This window comes from Haliaeetus albicilla, chromosome 13, assembly GCF_947461875.1.
Source record: "Haliaeetus albicilla chromosome 13, bHalAlb1.1, whole genome shotgun sequence".
NCBI classification, from domain to species: domain Eukaryota; kingdom Metazoa; phylum Chordata; class Aves; order Accipitriformes; family Accipitridae; genus Haliaeetus; species Haliaeetus albicilla.
Window position 1 is genome coordinate 187,823 of NC_091495.1, and position 18,717 is coordinate 206,539.

At 72.3% G+C, this 18,717-nt stretch overlaps 4 protein-coding genes across 4 annotated transcripts in view; 1 reads left to right on the forward strand and 3 right to left on the reverse strand.

Moving 5' to 3' along the window:
- Positions 1-4,056, reverse strand: part of CHRNB1 (cholinergic receptor nicotinic beta 1 subunit) — a 4,610-nt gene extending 554 nt beyond the window's left edge. The window contains 13 exon segments of the mRNA XM_069801298.1: positions 2-208; positions 211-249; positions 459-682; positions 1,090-1,273; positions 1,466-1,622; positions 1,811-1,860; positions 1,862-1,910; positions 2,408-2,520; positions 2,817-2,861; positions 3,411-3,473; positions 3,475-3,581; positions 3,679-3,825; positions 3,993-4,056. Coding sequence (XP_069657399.1) covers positions 2-208; positions 211-249; positions 459-682; positions 1,090-1,273; positions 1,466-1,622; positions 1,811-1,860; positions 1,862-1,910; positions 2,408-2,520; positions 2,817-2,861; positions 3,411-3,473; positions 3,475-3,581; positions 3,679-3,825; positions 3,993-4,056 — 1,449 coding nt within the window.
- A 451-nt stretch (positions 4,057-4,507) lies between these two features.
- FGF11 (fibroblast growth factor 11) lies at positions 4,508-7,578 on the reverse strand. The gene is given in 8 exon segments (XM_069799688.1): positions 4,508-5,033; positions 5,337-5,367; positions 5,369-5,514; positions 5,517-5,535; positions 5,910-6,013; positions 6,618-6,714; positions 6,716-6,729; positions 6,963-7,578. Coding segments are annotated over 8 exon segments (675 nt in total). The 5' UTR covers positions 7,156-7,578; the 3' UTR covers positions 4,508-4,962.
- Positions 7,579-8,445: 867 nt separating this feature from the next.
- Positions 8,446-15,408, reverse strand: LOC138688451 (neuroligin-2-like). Its single transcript, XM_069799692.1, is given in 12 exon segments — positions 8,446-10,063; positions 10,065-10,247; positions 10,249-10,429; positions 10,891-10,985; positions 10,987-11,202; positions 11,204-11,530; positions 11,532-11,683; positions 11,922-12,098; positions 12,384-12,495; positions 12,497-12,543; positions 13,435-13,494; positions 15,288-15,408. Coding segments are annotated over 12 exon segments (2,133 nt in total). The 5' UTR covers positions 15,394-15,408; the 3' UTR covers positions 8,446-9,586.
- Positions 15,409-17,524: 2,116 nt separating this feature from the next.
- On the forward strand, positions 17,525-18,691 carry TMEM256 (transmembrane protein 256). Its single transcript, XM_069799691.1, has 4 exons — positions 17,525-17,678; positions 17,764-17,801; positions 17,886-17,966; positions 18,054-18,691. The coding sequence occupies exons 1-4, from the start codon at positions 17,594-17,596 to the stop codon at positions 18,195-18,197; spliced, it is 348 nt and encodes a 115-aa protein (XP_069655792.1). The 5' UTR covers positions 17,525-17,593; the 3' UTR covers positions 18,198-18,691.
- Positions 18,692-18,717: the final 26 nt, after the last annotated feature.

Sequence of the window (18,717 nt, forward strand, 5' to 3'; positions counted from 1 at the left end):
GCTGCTGCTGCTCCCGCAGGTGCCGGGCGATGAAGCCGATGGCGGCCGCCGCCGCTCGCAGCTCGGGGGGCGGGGGGGGGCCCTGCAGGAGCGGGGGGGGCACGGGGGGGGCACCGGGCAGCGGCCGCCGCAGGAAATACTCGTCCCCGGCGCGGGGGGGGTGCCCCCGGGGGGTGGGGGGGGTCCGGGGGGGACTCGGCCGGGGGGGCACCGCAGCCCCAGGAGGGGGGGCAGGCGCTGCAGGAGGAGCTGGGGGGGGGGAGGGGGGGGGTGAGGGGGGGGGCAGGTGCCCTCCCACACCCCTGGAGGACCCAGGGGTCCAGGCGGGGGGTCTGGGGGGACACACCCAGACATCTTGGGGGGCACCCAGGGGTCCCAGGCACCCGTCAAGGGGAGCCGTGGGTCTGGGTGTGGGGTGATGGGGGGGGGGTGTTGTCGTGGGGGGGGGTCCCACTCACCCTACGGGCCCAGGGGGGCATGGTGTGGGTGGCGGGGGAGCGGTGGTGCAGGTTGAGGACGCCGACGCTGAGGATGACACAGAGCGTGAGCAGCACGAGGGTCCCGGTCAGGTAGCGCCCGATGAGCGGCACGGCCAGCGAGGTGGCCGGCACCTTGTCCGCCAGCAGCAGCAGGAACACCGTCAGCGTCAGCAGCGCGAACAGCGACAGCGTCATCTTCTCACCTGCGCCGGCAGCCCAGCCTCGTGTGAGAGCCCTCCTCGTGCGAGAGCCACGGGTATCCCCGTGCAAAGCCCCGGTACGTCCCCTGCTGCGAGCACCCCCCCCAGACGAGCCCTGCACCAACAGGGGTGCCCCTAACGCAACCCTCGTGCAAAACACCCGTGCGAAACCCTCGTGCAAACGCCCCAGCTAACCCCATGCAACCCCCTGTGCAAATCCCTCGTGCATCCTCCCCTGTGCAAACACCCCCAGGTATCCCCATGCAACCCTCCCCGTGCAAAATCGTTGTGGAAATGTCACAGGTATCCCTGTGCAAAGCCCTTGTGTAAAGCCCGTGTAAACCCCCGTGCAAAAGCCCCGTGCAAGCCCCATCTCCACCCTGCGAACACCGATTCCCCGCGTGCCGCACCGGCGTCGGGGGGCAGGTAGAAGACGACGACAGCCAGCAGCGTGATGAGCACGCAGGGCACGAGGACGTTCACGATGTAGAAGAGCGGCTTCCGGCGGATCACCAGGTAGAAGGTGACGTCCTCATGCGAGGGGCTGGCGTGGTGGCGGGCCGGAGCGGTGGCACAGCTCCCACTGACCGTTCTCTGCGCGGCACCGCCTTGCACGAGGACTCATGCCGAGCGCCCCGTGCAAAGCCCTGTGTGACCCCCCGCCCTCGTGCAAAGACCCCGTGTGACCCCCCGCCCCCGTGGAAAGGCCCCACGCGACAGCACCGCCCCCCGTGCGAAGCCCCCGCGCACCCCCTCATCCTCGTGCAAGGACCCCCCAGCACTCACCCTGGAAGTCGGCGGGCAGGACGGCCTGGGCCCCCCCCCGCCCGGGGTGTCCCCCCCCGCCAGGCGCAGCCCCACCTCCTCGGGACCGTAGGAGCCCGAGCGGAAGACGAGGGAGCAGTTCTGCCAGTCGAAGGGGAAATGCGAGACCTGGGGGGGGGGGGCGAGGGGGGGGTGTCACTGGCACCCCAAAGCCCCCCAGCCCCCCCCAAAGCCCCCCGGCCCCCCCAAACACCCCTGCAGACCCCAGATCCTCCCAGACTCCCTCAGCCCCCCCCCCAAGACCCCCCCATAGCCCCCCCCAGCCCCGTAGAGACCCCCCCAGACCCCCCCTCACCCGGATGGGGGCAGCGGCTGCGGTACAGCGCCGGGGGCCGCCAGCGCACGGAGCCATCGGGGGGTGACGACGGCCCGGACCCCCAGGGACACCCCGAACTCCCCGTCGTTGCTGGGGGCGGGGGGAGGACACGGACACGAGGCCTCGGCACCCCCAAAGCCCACCCCTTGTACCCCCCAACCCCTCCCCGACCCCCCCAAAACCTTCTTCTCGTGCCCCCATCCACCCCTCAACCCCCCCCCCAGGTGCCCCCCCCTCCAAGCTCCCACCCCCCCCAAATCCCCCCAGACCCCCCCAAACCTTCCCCCCTCCCCAGATCCTCCCCCTCCAGACCCCCCCCCTCCTGCCCCCAAGCCCCAGGACCCTCCAGGGACACCCCCCCCACCCAACACTGGACCCCCACCCCCCCACCCCCAGGACCCTCCCCACTCCCCTCAGCTGCCCCCAAGGCTCCAGGACCCTGCAGGGACCCCCCTTCCCGATCTCCCCAAAGCCCCCCCCTCCCCCCAGGACCCTCCCCACTGCCCCCCCCAAGGCTCCAGGACCCTCCAGGCCCCCCAGGGACCCCCAGCCCCCCCCCGGCCCCCCCCCCCCCCCCCCCCGCTGACTTGTTCTCCAGCCCCAGGTCGGGCAGCCAGAGGTGCTCGGCTGGCACCCGCAGCACCCCCCACCCCCCCCGTGAGCGCGGGGGGTCCCACTGCAGCCGGGGGTCCCGCCAGCTCTGGGAAGGGGGGGGAAGGGGGGTGAGTGCGGACCCCCCCCGGGTCCTTCCCAGCACCCCCCCAATGCCCCTGCCCACCCCTAGAGCCCCCCAACTCGCCTGGGGACTCCATGACTCCCCTCCCCCAGTCCCCCGGGACCCCCCCGGGACCCCCCTTGTGAACCACAAGACCCCCCTCACGACCCCCCCCAGCCCCCTCCATACCCTCCCCCAGCCCCTCCCTGGGACCCCTAAGCCCCCCCGGACCCCCCGGACCCCCCCCCCCCCCCCCTCCTGGGACCCCCCCTGCCCCATACCAGGTCCAGGTAGACCTTGGTGGTCAGTTCCTCGTGCTTCTCATCCTGGGGGGGGCACAGAGGGGACATGGGGGGACCCCTCCCACGGGGACCGCCCCCCCTCCCCCCGTACCAACCTCATGTCCCCCTGGGACCTCCAGCCCCACCGGGACCCCCCCAGGACCCCCCTGTTACCCTGCCGGGACCCCCATAAGACCCCACCCCGAACCCCCCCGCACCCCTCGGGACCCCCCATGTCCCACCACAGGACCCCCTCCCCGCAACCCCAGCACCCTCGTGCCCCCCTCCCCGTGCCCCATAGCCCCCCCCAGGACCCCTCCCAGCATCGCTCCCCCCCCCAAACCCGCCTCGGGTGTCCCTGATGAGCCCCCCCAGCCCCCCTCAGCCCCCCTCCACCCCCCCAGCCCCCCCAGGACGTCCTCCATCCACCGTGCCTCCCCCCCCCCGGTGCCCCCCCCGCCATGGGACACCCCCCGGGTGCCCCCCCCGGTTCCCTCCCATGGCGCCCACCCCCCCCATGCCCTTCCCGGGGACCCCCCCCGTGGGACACCCCCTCCCCGTGGGCCCCCCCCCGGTGCCCCCCCTCCCCCGTACCAGGCTGACGAGCTGGGCCAGCTCCAGCCCCACCCGCACCAGGACGCGGCCGCCGGGTCCCCGGCGCCGCCGGTCGCACCCCGGGCCGGTACCGGGCGAGCAGCCCCCGCAGCAGCCGCTCATCGGGGGGGGGGGGGCGCCGGGGGGGGCGGCCCCGCCGCCGCTGCGGTCAGCGCCCACCGTCACCCACCGGCAACGGCGCCCAAAAAGGGGGGGGGTGTCCCGGGACACCCAGGAGGTCGGGGGGGGGGGGGGGGGAGGGAATCACCCGGGGGGGGGTCCCGGGGGTCTGGGGGGGGGGGGAAGTCCGGGTGCGGGGGTGTCACACGCTGGGGGGGGGGGCCAGGGATGGGGGGGGCTGTCACCCGTAGGGGGTTCTGGGGGGAGGGTCCGAGGGGGGGGGTCTCCCGGGGGTCTGGGGGGGGGGGGGGGGGAGTCCGGGTGCGGGGGTGTCACACGCTGGGGAGGGGCCGGGGATGGGGGGGGGGTGTCACCCGTGGGGGATTCTGGGGGGAGGGTCCCGGGGGGGGTCACCCGGGGAGGGGGGGGGGAGTGTGTCCTCCCCGGGGGTCCCGGCCGTACCGAGGGCGATGTCGAGGGCGCAGAGGAGGAGGAGGGCGGCGGGGGGGGCTCCGTGGGGCGCCATGGCCGGGAGTCCCGGCCCGGGGGGGGACACACACAACAGCTGGGGGGGGGGGGGGAGGAGCGCCGCCACCTGCTCCGGATGTGGGGGAGGGGGCGGGGACTGGGACACCCCCCCCTCCCCAATTTAGAGTCTCTTGGCACCGCCCCCCCCCTCCCCGCCTCCGGTTACACCCCCCCGAACTGCCCCATCACCACCCCAGCCCCACAACTGCCCCCCCCCGGCCCCATAACTGCCCCCCGAACCCCCACAACTGCCCCCCAAACCCCCAAAACTGCCCCCCCGGCCCATAAGTGTCCCCCTAGCCCCACAACTGCCCCCCCAAACCCCCAAAACTGCCCCCCCGGCCCATAAGTGTCCCCCTAGCCCCACAAGTGCCCCCCCAGCCCCACAACTGCTCCCCCGAACCCGCAAAACTGCCCCCCCCCCCAGCCCCCCCCCGCTGACACCGCTCTGGTACAAACGGGTGGTTTATTGAGGGGGCGGGGCCCGGCCCGCGGGGGCGGGGCTACGGCCGCGAGGGGGGGACGACTGTCAATCATGCGGGGGTGTGGGGCGTGGCCCGCGAGAGGGGGCGGGGCCTTATTGCTCTCGGTGCGCGCGGAGGAGGGGGGCGGGGCTCGCACAGTGTCGGGGTCGTAGAAAAGGCCGCGGGAGGCGCGGGGCCAGCCGAGGGGGCGGGGCCGACCGAGGGGTGGGGGCGGGGGCTGGGGGGGCTCGTGAGGCGCATGGGGGGGGCTCGTGCCCCCACGTGCCTGGTGGAGGGAGGGGCCCCCCCCCCGGGGGTGTCAGTGCAGGGGGGGCCGAGAGGGGCACGGAGGTCACAGGTCGGAGGTCACATGTCAGGGCCAGAGGTCACAGGTAGGGGTCGTTGGACGGGGGGGGGGTGTGTGTCTCCCCCCCCCAAAGCTACGTGGCTTCGGGGGGGGGCCCCGGCGGCTCCTCCACCTCGTGCAGGGACGGCTCCCGGTACAGCGCCACTGGGGGGGGGGGGTGTCGCGTGAGACCCTCGTGCGAGGAGACACCCCCTGTCGTGCGAGAAGACACCCCTCGTGCAAGGAGACCCCCCCCTCGTGCGAGGGGCCCCCCCCTCACACGAAGGGTCCCCCCATCCACGGCAGCCCTCGTGCAAAGCCCCCCCCCCCCCCACGCGAGGGATCCACGGCAGCGCCAGGCGTCCCGTCCCGGTGCAGCGGACCCCTCCTCACCCCGGGGACCCCCCTCCCTCGTGCAAGAGACCCCCCCCGCACCCCCAGCCCCCCCCCCCTCGCCCCCCCCCTCACCCTCCAGCAGCTGGGGCAGGAAGTGCGCGGCCCGCCTTGTCCTTGCGGACGCGGTGCCCGGCCATGGGGCGGCCGTGGCGGTCCAGGCCCAGGTACCAGGCGCGGCCGGAGCGGCGCTGGCGGTACAGGGCCGAGGCATAGAGCACGTGGTAGTTCTCGAAGACGCACTCCTTGAACCGCACTCCGCCGTGAAGTGAACCTGGGGGGGGCACACACACACACACCCACCCTCGTGGCGGTGGCAGGGGGGGATGACGCGGACGCACAGGGAGCCCCCGCGGGATGGGGGCGGTGGGCTGTGGGGCTCGGGCACCAGCGGCGTTGGGGGGGGTCTGGGGGGGTGTCTGGGGGGGTCTGTGCGCCCCAGGGGGGGTTCTGTGGGTTCCTGGGGGGTCTGGGCGTCCCGGGGGGGGGGTCTGGGGGGTCCCAGGGGGGGTCTGGGGGGGGTCTGGGGGAGTCTGTGCATCCCGGGGGGGGTTCTGTGTGTCCCTGGGAGCATCTGTGGGGGGGTCTGGGGGTCCCCGGGGGGGGCTCTGTACGTCCCAGGGGGGGTTCCGTGTGTCGGTCACTCACGGAGGCGTAGACGAGGCCAGCGCCGTTCATGGCCACGTAGCGCCCAGCCCGGGCCCCCTGGATGGCGACGACCCGCAGCCCCACCGGGATCAGGTTGAACAGCGCTGGGGGGGGGGGGGGGGGGCGGGCGGGAATGGGGAGGGGGGCCTGACACGCCCGGACACCGGGGTCTGCCCAGCACCCCAGTGCCTCCCAGCGCCCCCCAGCGCCCTCCCGGTGCCCCCCAGCATCTCTCGCTGCCTTCACAGTGCCTCCCAGTAACCCCAAGGCTCGTCCTCTCCCCTCCCAGTGCCCCCCCAGTACCCCGCAGAGCTTCCCAGTGCCCCCCCAGCACCCCCCCCAGCACCCCTCACTGCCTTCACAGTGCCTCCCAGTGCCCCCCAGTGCTCGCCCACTCCCTTCCCAATGCCCCCAGTACCTTCCCCAGTACCCCACAGAGCTTCCCAGTGCCCCCCAGTGCCCTCCCAGTGCAACCCCAGCATCCCCCCACGGCCTTCACACTGCCTCCCAGTACCCCCGCAGTGCTCGCCCAGTGCCCCCCAGCACCTCCCTAGTGCTCCCCAGTGGCCCCAGCACCCCCCCCCCAGCACCCTCCCAGTACCACCCTGGAAACCCCCAAGACCCCCTCCCTGCAGCCCCCCCCCGCCTTGCCTCCCCTCCGACCCCGCCCCCTCCGACCCCACCCCCTCAGGCCCCGCCCCCGCTCACTGCCGGGCCCCGCCTCCTCCCACGTGCCGTCCAGCCGCCCGTCGGGCCCCATGTGCAGATAGTGCCCGTGGCCGCAGCGAAGCTTCGCCACCGCCCCCCCGCAGCTGCGGCTCTGGGGGGGGGGGGAGGGGGGTGGGTCAGGGACCCCCCCCACCCCGCTCCCCATCCCCCCCGCGGCGCCCCCCACCCCCCCCCGGCATCCCCCCCCTCCCCCTCCCCAGCCCCCCGGGATGGGCCCCCGCATCCCCCCTCCCCCCGCCCCAGGACGCCCCCCCAACCCCCCCAGGACCCCCCCCCGGACCCCTTCCTCCCCCCCCCCACTCTCCGGACCCCCCCCCCCCTCACCGGGGGGCTTCTCCCGGGGGCGCCGGCGCCGGCCGCAGCCCCGGACTTTGGCGACGAGGCCGCGGAGCTGCTGTTGGCAGAGGGAGGGGGGGCCGGGGCCGCCGGGGGGGCGGGGGGGGCCGGGGGGGCGGGCGGGGGGCACTTCGCGACCCCCCCGCCGCTGCCGGATCAGGGAACTGGCCAGAGCCGCCATGGCCTGGGGCGGGGGGGGTCACACGAGGGGGGGTGAGGGGGGTCTCGCGCGAGGGTCGCACTGGGTGGGGGCGTGGGGGGGGCGTCACGCGCGGCAGCCGGGGGGCCCTCTTCCCCCCCCCTCCCACGACCCCCCCCCCCCCCCGCGCAGCTCCGGGGCCGCCCCGCGCCCCCCCCCGGGGCCGATGGCAGGAGGATGAAGATGAGGATGAGGGTGGGGGTGCCCGGACCCCCGGGTCTCGCGGGGTGGGGGGTGGGGGTGCCCGGCAGGAAGGGGGTGGGGGGGTTCCCGGCCGCCTGGGTCCCCGCCGAGTGGGGGGGGGCGCGGGGGGGGGGAGGAGGGAGGGAGCGTGGGCGGCCCCACGCGCACGCGCGGGAGCGGCGCAGGCGCGCGCACGCCGAGGGGGGGGACGACACACGGGACACGCCCAGCCCGGCGCATCCCCAGTGCAGTCCCAGCTTGCTCCCAGTATTGTCCCGGTGCAATCCCAGTTTGCTCCCAGTATCGCTCCCACCAGTGCATCCCCAGTGCAGTCCCAGTTTGCTCCCAGTACCGCCCCGGCGCGTCCCCAGTTTGCTCCAGCCCCTCCGGGACAGCCCACCTCTCCCCGCCCCCCGCGCCCGCCCGCACCCCCAGCCGTGACTGCGCCGCTCGAGGCCGCCGGGGGGCGCCAAAGCGCGCGGCTCAGCCAATGGGAGCGCGGCGGTACCCAGGGGCGAGGCCGAACCTCCCCGTTCCCATGGCAACCCCCGCGGCCGTTGCTAGCGCCCCCCCCCCCCCCTCCGCGGCGGCGGAAGGACGAGGCGACCCCCCCCGTGGGGCTCCGGGTTTGTATTTACACGAATTCTCGTTTCTCGCCAGGAAACACTTCGGGTTTGGGTTTTTTTTTTTTCTCTTTTTTGTAGTTTTTTTTTCTTAAAAACACCCCCGGGGCCGCCCCCCCCGCCCTCCCGAGGCCCCGCCCTTTCCGGGGCCCCGCCCCTCCCCGCTCCCTCCCCCCGCGGCCCCCCGGGAATAAAAATAGATGCTCTCGGGGTCGGGGGGGGGGGAAGAAGGGGGGCTGCGGGTGCCATGGCGACGGGCGGGCAGGGAAGGATGGGATGCGTCGCCATGGTAACCGGTGACATCGCCGGGATGCGGGTCGCCATGGCAACGGGCCGGCGGTTGGCCGGAGACGCGGTGTCCGTAGGCCGCGGTCACCGCGGCCACGGTCGGTCGGTCGCCGTGGCGATGGTCAGTCGCCGTGGCGATGGTCGGTCGGTCGCCCACGGCGACGGTCGGTTGGCCGCGGCGGGCTGCGGGCCGAGGTCAAAGGCCACGGAGGAGGCCGCCGCGGCAACCGGCCCGGTGACGAGGTCGCCACGGCGACCGGCCCGGCGGCACCCCCCGTACTCCGGGGTTGCCGCGGCAACCGGCCTACCGGGAAGATGCTCGAGGTTGCCACGGCGACCGGCCGGGCAGCCGCGGCGGCCGCCATCTCGCGCTCCCGGTCCCCGTCAGCCATCTCGGGTGGCGCCGGCCGCCATCTTGGCACGGGGGGTGGGGGGGGCAGCGGGGGAGGGGCCGGGGGGGCCCCAGGACCCCCCCAAACCCCAGAACTGCTGCGTTTGGCACAATTTTCTTTGTACAGAAAGCGCGAAAGAAAGAAAAAGGGGGGGGAAGGAGGGGGGGGGGAGCCAGGCCCCCCCCCCCCCCGCGGGGATGGGGGACGGGGATGGGGGGGGGGGGGTGTGGCAGCGCCCCTCCCCCCGCCACTGGGCCTCGTTTTTTCCTCATTTTCGCGGGGTTTTGACTCATTTCCCACCGCCGGGTCGGGAACATGCAACGGTGACGGGGGGGGCGGCGGCGGGGGGGCCCCCCCAAAGTGCCCCACCCAGGGGACCTGGGCATCACAGGTGCCCCCCCCCGGGGATGCAGGTGGTGGGGAGACCCCCCCCACGCCCCTGCAGGGGACCCAGGCGTCCTGGGGGGGGTAGTGGGTGTCTTCCCCCCCCCAACGTGTGTCTTCCAGGGACCCAGGCGTCCTGGAGGGTCCCCTGCCTCTTCGGGGGACCCAGGTGTCCAGTTGTTTTTTTTGGGGGGGGGTGGGGGGTGGGGACAGTTTCCCATGCGTCTTCAGGGGACCCAGGCGTCTGGGGGGGGTGGAGGGGGTCCCCATGCGTCTTCAGCATCCCCACGTGTCCATGGGGGGGGGGGAGGCGAGTGGGGGGGGTCCCCGTTACCGCTTCAGCGGACCCAGGCGTCCGGGTGGGGACGCAAGCAGGCAGGTGGGGGGGGGGGGGTCTCACCCTGCACACCCGTGGGGGGACCCAGGCATCCGGGCGGGCCCCCCCCCACCTCCCTAAGGTGTGGGGGGGGTTTCCTCCACTCGGGGGGACCCCGGCGTCCGGGTGTGTGTTGGGAGTGGGTGTGGGGAGCGGGGCTGAGCCGACTATACGCGGGTGGTGGAGTGGGGGTGGGGCAGGGTGCTGTTGTGGCCGGGGGGGAAGGGGGGGCCGAAGGGGTGCAGGGCGGGCAGCCCCCCCGGCACCATGGTGATGGTGTTGGGCGTCATGAGCGGGACGTCCTCGGGGGCTCGCCGCAAGGCCAGGGTGTAGTCCGGGGGCCCGGCGGGGGGGCGCAGGGTGGCTTCGGGGGGGTCCCCACCCCCCCCCCACCCCCCCTCTCGGGGTGCTTCAGCTGCAGCGAGACCAACTCCTCCTCCGCCCCCCCGTGACCCAACAGATCGTTGGGGGCCCCCCGGGCCGGGGGGGGGCTGAGGCGCCGGGGGCCCCCCCGCCCCCTCGGGAGGGCGCTTGTCCCGCTTGTAGTAGAGGGCGGCGAAGGCCAGGATGTTGAGGAAGAGGAGGGAGGCCCCCACCGCCACGGTGACGCTCAGCTCGGTGGAGTAGTCCCGCGAGTCCCCGGGGGAAGGGGGCGAAGCGGCGGCGGCCCCCCCCGTCGGGTTCCTCCTCTTCCTCGGGGGGCGGCGGGGAAGGGGCTGGGGGTCGGCGGGTGGCGGGCGGGCGGCGAGGGGGTCCGGCGCCGGCGGGGGGGGGCAGGCGGGTGGTGGTGGAGGCGTGGGGCAGCTGGTGGAGGTTGTGGAGGTGGGGGGACGAGCTCCAGCCAGAAGGCCACCTTGTTGGCCCGGTAGTGGTCGCGGACGCGAGGCTTGAGGCCGATGTGGAGGTAGCGCTTGTCCTTCCCATCGAAGCGGGTCCACACCACCTCCTCGAAGCGGTTGGGCTTCGTGTGGATGAACTTGGTGTCCTGCGGCACCGGCTGGTTGGGGTCCCTGCAGGGGCAGAGGGAGGGAGGGAGGCGCTGATCAGACCCAGAGGGAGCTTCACCCACCCACCCCCTCCACCCGCCCCTCTGTCCATCCACCCATGCTCTCAACCAGCCACCCATCCACTCAACCACTCAACTATCCACCCATCCACTCAACCACTCAACTATCCACCCATCCACTCAACCAACCAACCACCATACACACCACTCATCCACCCAACAATTCATCCAACCACCCACCCACCCAACCACCCAACCATTCACCCCACCACCCATCCATGCACACAGCCACCCCCCCATGTCCTTATATCCGCATCCCCCCATCCTCCTGTTCCCCGTGTCCGCATCCTCCATGACCACATTCCCCTTGGTGTGGCGGGATGGAGTCCCAGCAGGGTTCCGTTCCCCCCCCCACCATGCTCCTGCTCACCGCGTCCCCACCCCCCCTCCAGCATCCCCACCCACCCGGTCTTGGCAAAGTTGGTCCAATAGGTCATGACAACGGCGCTGAGCATCACGTCGTTCTTGGAGAAGTTGCAGGGGAAGAGGTCGGTGGCGCCCCACCATGGGCACCCCGAAGACGTAGGGGATCTCGTCCCCGTGGGCCGCGTCTGCCCACTCGGGCCGTGCGTCCGTCTGGCAGTGGTGGTAGAAGGTGTAGAAGTAGACGGGCGACTGGTACTCGGCGTGGAGCTTGGCCGTGGCCACCGCCGGGGCCACCCATTGGTGGTCGGTGAAGAGGGCCAGCAACGTCTTACGCCTCATCTCCCCATTGTCCCCGGTCGGCCCAATCCGTGTACATGAACTTGATGGTCTCCCGTAGGATGTCCTTCCCCTCGGGGTAACCGTAGAGATTGTCCACGAAGTTGGAGACGGTGAAGTCAAAGTAGGAAGCAGAGATGCCGTCCTCGCTCTCCAGCGAGTCCTCCACGAACTTCAACCCCTCGCCCTGGTTGACGCCAATGAGGATGTCATAGTTGAGGAACTCGCCCTGTTGCATTAGGATCTCAGGGTCATCAGGCACCACGTCGCCGTCCACCACCGGCCCGAAGGCCACGTGGTAGCGGGCGGGTTGGACATCCTGGTCCACCAAGGCGCGGGAAGGGTTGACGTCGCAGGCACTCCACCGCCGCCCCCGTGTCCGCCCGTTCACAGCCCACCTTGGCCGCCAGCAGCCGCGTGTACTTCAGCGGCTGGTAGTTCACCGACCAGCTGGAGATGGCTGTCCCGCTCTGTGCGATGGCCTTCTGGAAGAGACCTGAGGGACCTGGGCGTCAGCAGGGGCTGGGGGGGGAACGTGGGGATGGACTCCCACCAGGATGCAGGCACATGGGGACATCGATGGGAGGTGGTGGGTAGATGGGGATGGAGTCCCACCGGGGGATTCAGGGGGCTCCAGGAGGGATTCGGGGTCCACAGGGCGATTCAGGGGGGTTCCTGGAGGATTTGGGGTCCCCAGCGTGGTGCGGGGGGCCCCCAGGAAGGAAGGAAGATACCTTCAGAGTGGTGGGAGAGGATGAGGAGGCTGACGCAGGCGGCGCCGGCGCCGGAGCCAAAGATGGTGATGCGCTGGGGGTCACCCCCAAAGTGCCCCACATTCTCGTTGAGCCACCGCAGCGCCTGGATCTGGTCCAGGAGCCCGTAGTTGCCCTTTGCTGCCTGGTCCCCCCGTGCTCAGGAAGCCTGCGGGGACATGGGTACATGTAGGGACATGTGGGGAGGTGTCCCCCCCCATCACGGACCAGGTCACCAATGCAGTAGCCCGTGGTGCCCACCATGTCACCCCTGCCCAACCCATGTTGCCAAGGTGGTTCTCCGTGGTGTCCTCACACCCAATCCATGGCCTCAAAGGGGTTCTCCATGGTGTCCACCGTGGCCCCGCGCCCAACCTGTGTCCCCAAGGAGGTTCTCCATGGTGTCCCAACGTCCCCACGCCCGACCCGTGTCCCCGAGGTTGCCCCCCGTACCGAGGACGCCCAGGCGGTAGTTCATGGTGACGACGATGACGTTGCCGTAGGCCGCCAACACGCTGCCATCAAACATGTTCCCCGTCCCCTCCATGTAGGAGCCCGCCGTGGAGGAAGAGCATCACCGGCTTCTTCCCGCTGTCCCGGATGTCTGGGGGGGGGTGGGGGGGGTGGGTGTCGTGGGGGGTGGGTCAGGGGCACCCCTAGGTCTGGGGACACCCTGGGGACTTCCCTGGCACATGGGGACCCCCCTCGGGGACCCCCCCCCAGCACTGGGGACACCCACTGGGGACCCCCTTGGGGACCCCCAAGGCACCAGGGACACCCACAGCCCCCCCCCCCAGCACCGGGGATCCCCACATCCCCCCCCCAATGTCACATTAGGGACCCCCCTCTCCCCAGTGCTGGAGGGGGGATCAGAGGGGACAGCCGGGGGTCAGAGGTCACAGGCTGGAGCTTTTTGGGGGGGGGGGTAGGTCTAAAGTTGGGGGTCACTGGGGGGGCTCCCCCCGCCTGTTTCCATGGCAACGTGCCCCTCCCATCGCTTCATTTCTAGGTCACGTCCGTCGCCGCAGCAACGGGGCCTCATTAACACTGCGTTAACGATGATAAGCGGAGGGGGGGGAACACACCCCGGCATCCGGGGGACGGGACGGGACATGGGGATGGGACCAGGGGGGACCCCGGCATCCAGGATGGGGGGGGGGGGCAGGGAGGGGCGTGTCAAAAAAAAAAAACACCAAAAAAAACCACCAAAACACCAAAAAACCAAAAAAATCACCCCCAAACCCCCCGAAAAGAAGCAAAACCAGCAAAAACAAAAAAAAACACCAAAAAAAGAGAAAAAGAACCAAAATAGGCAGCCAAAAAGGGGGGCAACCCCCCCCAAAAGCATGGGGGGGAGGGGGGGACCTGCAGCCCCAGGAAGAAAGAAAGAAAAGGGAGGGGAAGGAGAGGGGGGAGGGGGGGGAAAAAACCCAAAAAAACCGAAAGAACCAAAAAAAAATTTGCCCAAAACCGGAGGAACATGCACCAAAACTACCTGCGTCCGGGGGGGGGGGCCGCCGGCCCGCGCCGTCCTCGCGCTTTTTCGCGAGCAAACCTGGACCAAGGGAAGAAAAGGAGGAAAAATTTTTGGGGCCAAAAGGAGCGAAAATGGGGGTGGGGGAGGGGCGAGGGGGGGGCGGGGGTGGGGGAAAAGGCAAAAAAATAATAAAAAAAAAACCCACAAAAAACTTTCCTGCCCCCAAAACAGGGGAAAGAGCAGGAAAAAAAAGTGGGCGGGGGCCCACTAAAATGGGGCAAGAACCGGGGGGGGGGGGGGGGGCCCAAAAATGGGGGCCGGGGGTGGTGGACAGAGGGATGGACGGACGGAGGGATGGATGGACGGAGGGATGGATGAAGGACAGACGGACATCGGGATGGGATGGATGGATGTTGGGATGGATGGACAGAGGGATGGATGGACAGAGGGATGGATGGACAGAGGGATGGATGGACAGAGGGATGGATGAAGGACAGATGGACGATGGGATGTATGAAGGACGTACGGATGGATGGGCATCAGGATGGATGAAGGACAGACGGACGTCGGGATGGCCGGATGTCAGGATGGATGAAGAACAGACAGATGTCGGGATGGGATAGATGGACGGACGTCGGGATGGACGGACGACGTTGGGATGGATGAAGGACGTACGGATGGACGGACGTCGGGATGGGAGGGATGGCAGGATGGACGGACGTACGTCGGAATGGCTGGACGTTGGGATGGACGGACGGACGTGGAGGTGGGCGGGGCGGAGGACAGACGGACGCAGGGTGGGGGGTGATGTCACCGCTGGCAGGGCTGCTCCAGCACAGGGACCCCGCCAGGAGCCGGGACCCAGCATCCAGGGGCGGGGAGGGGAGTGGCCGGGGGGGACGACACACCCAGGGGTCCGGCCACAGCAGGGGTGGGGGGGGGTCATCCCCACCCCCCCCATCTCGCCCCATTCCCCGGCCCCTGATTTTGCCCAAATCTGCTGGCTTTCACCCTGACTCCCAGTTTCCCCCTTTTCCACTCGGTTTTGGCCATTTCCTCTGTGTTTTTTGCCCCCCTTTTACCGTCCTGGGGGTGGGGTGCAGAGAGGCCAGGGCACAGCCCCCCCCCGCCCCTTCCCCACCCTTTTTTTGCCCCATTTTCCTGGGTTTTGCCCCCTTTCCTAATTTCCCCAGTTTCAGCCCGGTTTTGCCTATTTCCCCCATTTTTCACCCCATTTTTCCATCCTCGGTTGGCACCAGCTGCTCTGGCAGAGGCTGCCCCTCCCCCTTTCGTCCTCGCTTTGCCCGAATACCTCAGTTTTCACCCCATTTCTCCACCCGCCCCCCCGGCCCCGTTCCTGCTGGAATTTGCCCACTTCCTTCCTCTTACTCCCCGTTTCCTCCCTTGCTGGGGCGGGGCTGGCCCTGCCTCTGTGCTCCGCCCTGACCCAGCCCTCCCATCCCCGCCATCCTCCCTTGGGGGGACACAGCCTGGGGCGGAGGCAGTCCCTTGCCCTCCCCGCCCCGCCCAGCCCCACCCAGGCACCACGCCCGTCCCCACCCAGGCGCCACGCCTGTCCCTCCCGCCCTCCAACGGGAGGTGGAGGTTGAGAGGGAGGCAGCCCTCGCCCTCCCTGTCCCCCTGCATCCCGGGCCCCTCCCCGCCCCCCTCAGCCCCACGCCCTGCCCTGCCCCACCCAGCCGCACCCCCTGCCCCTCCCCGCCCCGCCCGCCCACCCCTACCGTCCTCCAGCAGGGACACGGAAGTTGAGGCGGAGGCAGTCAGTCCTCGCCCTCTGGGTCCCTCCCCCTCCCCACCCCCGCCCGGCCCCTCCCAGCTGCCCCGCCCCACCCTGCCCCGCCCGGCCGTACCGTCCTCGGTGGGGACGTAGAGGTTGAGGTACAGACAGTCCTCGCTCTGCGCCGCCACATAGGCGCCGGCGGCCTCCAGGTTGTCACTGAGCCAGAGGGGCAGCATGAGGGGAGGGGGGCCCCCCCCGCAGGTTTTGGGGGCAGGCGGGGGCGAAGGCGGTGGCGTCCCGCACCCCCCCCCAGGCGGCCGGCGCTTCGGGGGGGGGCCCAGCGGCGGGGGCCCAGCGGGGGGGGCGGCGTAGGGCACCCCCAAAAAGGCTTGAACCGGCCCCAGCAGCTCGTTGCTGAGGTCCCGGCGAGCCCCCCGCAGCCGCCCGTACTGGGTAGGCACCACCGGGAACCGGGGGTCCGGGGGGGGGGTCCCCGGCCCCGGCGGCCCCGGCGGCGGCGGGGGGGGGCGGCGGCGGCGGTGGCGGCTGGGGGGCGCCAGGGGAGGCCCAGAGCGCCAGGGCCAGGGCCAGCGCCAGCGGCGGGGGCGGCATGGCGGGGTGGGGGGGGTGGGGGACGCGGGGGGACGGGGGGGGGGCTACGGGGGTGCTGGGGGGGGGGGTGCGCCATGGTGGGGCTGGCGGGGGGGTGCGGGGGGACACGGGGGCACGGGGGGTCACAGGGGGGGCGCAGGGGGGTCATAGGTCCACGGGACGGAGGGACGGACACGGGGGTGGGCAGGGGGATGGAGGGGGGACGTGGGGGGGTGATGGGGGACACGTGGGGGGGGGACAGACGGACGGGGGACACACACGGACGCACAGAGGGATGATGGGAAGGGGGGAGGGGAGAGGGACGGGGGGGGGGAGAGAAGAAGAAGCAGAAGAAACCGTCAGTCGGGGGCTCCGACCCCCCCCCCGGGACCCCAACCCCCCCCCCCCCGAGACCCATATCCGCCCCCCCCAGGGACCCCAGACCTCCCCCGACACCCCGCCCCCCCCCGGGACCCCCTGCCTCCGCCCCCCCCGAACCACTTCGGGGTGGCTGGGGGGGGGGGGGATGTGGGGGTCCCCCCCCCCGCGTTGCCATGGCGACGGAGCCCGGAGCGTCGCCCTGGCAACCGGAGTTCCGGCCGGCAGCCCGCCTCCTCCCGCGGCCTGGGGACCGGCCGGCCGGGGCGGGGGGGACACCCAGGCCTGCGGACCCCCCCCCTCCATTCCCCCCCCCTCCCCAAAAGAGGCCCTAGGCCCCCGGTCCCCCCATCCCGCCCTCCCCCAATTCGGTGCCGACGGAGGACCCAGCCGTCCAGGCCCCCCCAACCCCCCCCCCCCCCCCCCCCCCCCAGGCCTGGCACACGGGGCCTCCTTCCCCCCCGCCCCCGATTTTGGGGTCCGGGGGGGTGGTGGTCCCAGGCATCCGGGCTCCCCCCCCTTTCCCCCAATCCCCCCCTCCTGCACCACCCAGGCGTCCGAACCCCCCCATCCATCATCATCATCATCATCATCATCCCCAGGCCCCGAGGACCCGGCAGTACGAACGCCCCCCCCCCCTCAGCGAGGACCCCCCCGCCCCCCCCCATCCCGAGGACCCAGCGCCCGACCCCCCCCCCTTCCATCTCCCCCCCATCCCTCCATCCATCCTCCCGGGGACCCCAGCATCCCCCCCGCCACCCCCGGGGGGGGCCCAGCCGTTCGGGGGTCGGTGCCTACCTGGGCCGGGGCCGGGCCTATCGGCGGGGGGGGCGAGGGGGGCCGGGCCGGTACCGGGGCCGGGGCCGGGCCATGGCGGCGGGCGGGGCCGGGCCTGAGCCGAGCCGGGAGCGGCCGCCTTGGTCCCTCCCGCCGGGAGCGGCTGCGGGAACCGGGAGCCGCCTCCGGGGGGCGGCGCCGGACCGGGCCGGCCCCCCCCCCCCCAAAAACCGCCCCCCCCTCCTCCTCCCCCGAACCGCCCCCGGTACCGCCCGGCCCGGGGTGGGGGGACGGACGCAGATTCCTCGGGGAGGGGGGGACACACACGGACGGACACCCGGGTCCCTTTTTATGGCGGGGGGGGGGGTCCGCCCGCCTCGGGGGGCGGGGGGGGGGGGGGGGTCTGCGATACCGCCGGGCCGCTAGGGGGCGCTGCGGGGAGGCGCGGCTCTACAGGAAACAGCGCATGGGGGGACGGGGGGTGTCCCTCGTGGCGGCCGGCAGGGGGCGCGCTGCCCGCCCTCACTTGCGGACGGGAGGCGGGGTCGCGGGGCGCGCGTTCCCATTGGCCGGCCGGCCGGTGGGAGCGACGCGCTGCTCCGCCAATGCCGGGCGGGAAAGGAGGGAGGGAGGGGAGCAGGGGAAGGGGGCGGGACGAGTGGGCGTGGCCGGAAGCGGAAGCGCGGCGCGATGGCGGGAGCGGCGCGAGCCTGGGCGAGGGTCGGGGCCCTCAGCGGCGCCGCCGCGATGGCGGCCGCGGCCTACGGGGCGCACGGTGGGGCCGGGACCGGGCGGGGGAGGAAGCAGGGCCGGGGAGGGGTCGGGCCGTGACTGACACACCCCCTCGCCCCCTCCCCCAGGCCTCCGCCGCAGTGACCGGGACGAGTACCAGAAGGAGGTGAGTTGGGGGGGGGGGGGGAGGGGAGGGGAAGGGGGGGCCCGGACGCCCCCCAGCCCCCCTCTGACCGCCCCCCCCGCTCAGCTCTACGAGACGGCGAACCGGTTCCACCTCCTGCACAGCCTGGCGCTGCTGGCCGTCCCCCACTGTCGCCGCCCCGCCCTGGTGCGTGTGTCCCCTCCCCCGCCAGCCCCCTCCCCAGCCCCCCCGACCCTTTCTGACCCCCCCCCTCGATCTCACCCCCCTCCCCAGGCCGGGTCCCTGCTCTGCGCCGGCGTCGGGTTCTTCTGCCTCCCCCTCTACTATCACGGCCTGAGCGGGGACCCGGCCTTCAACCGCGCCGCCCCCCTCGGCGGGACCCTCTTCATCCTCGGCTGGGCGGCCATGGCGCTCTGAGGCACGCGGGGGGGGGGGCCGGCGGCCGCCCTCCCCCCCCCCGGTATCTGGGAGTCCGCCCTCCTGCGCGCACTTCCCCTTTAAAAGGTGGGGCTTCTCCGTTGCCCCTTCTCCTATTGGTCGAGCTCCTGGCCAATATGGGGGGTGCCTGTGCGCTGGGCTCCGATTGGGCGGTAGCGGGGAAGGCAGTGGGTAATGGGGGGGGAAAAGCGGAGGGCGGGCGTTGTCCTCCTACCCCGGCTTATGATTGGCTGCGGTGAGAGCGCCCTTCCCCATCAACGGGGGGGGCTGGAGCTTGCTGACGTCACGGCTGTTGCTGGGCGACAGCCAACGGCTGGCTACCTCCCGTGCTTCCCCCTCCCTCATTGGCTGGGCGAGCAGGCAATCAAGCGGGGGGGGGGGCTGAGCCAGGCGCATCCCGCAGCAGCGGCTGGCCCTGGCTGCCGGGCCGTCCCGCCCTCCACCTTGGCCAGCCAATAAACGACCGAGTTTCAGCTCTGCTTCTATGATGTCATGGCCC

What these genes read in the sequence shown, in the direction of transcription:
- TMEM256 (XM_069799691.1), top strand. Translation starts at nt 17,594, where the DNA reads ATGGCGGGAGCGGCGCGAGCCTGGGCGAGGGTCGGGGCCCTCAGCGGC. An exon ending in CGCGGCCTACGGGGCGCACG is followed by an intron (nt 17,679 to 17,763) that starts GTGGGGCCGGGA and finishes CCCCTCCCCCAG; the next exon opens with GCCTCCGCCGCAGTGACCGG. An exon ending in ACTGTCGCCGCCCCGCCCTG is followed by an intron (nt 17,967 to 18,053) that starts GTGCGTGTGTCC and finishes CCCCCTCCCCAG; the next exon opens with GCCGGGTCCCTGCTCTGCGC.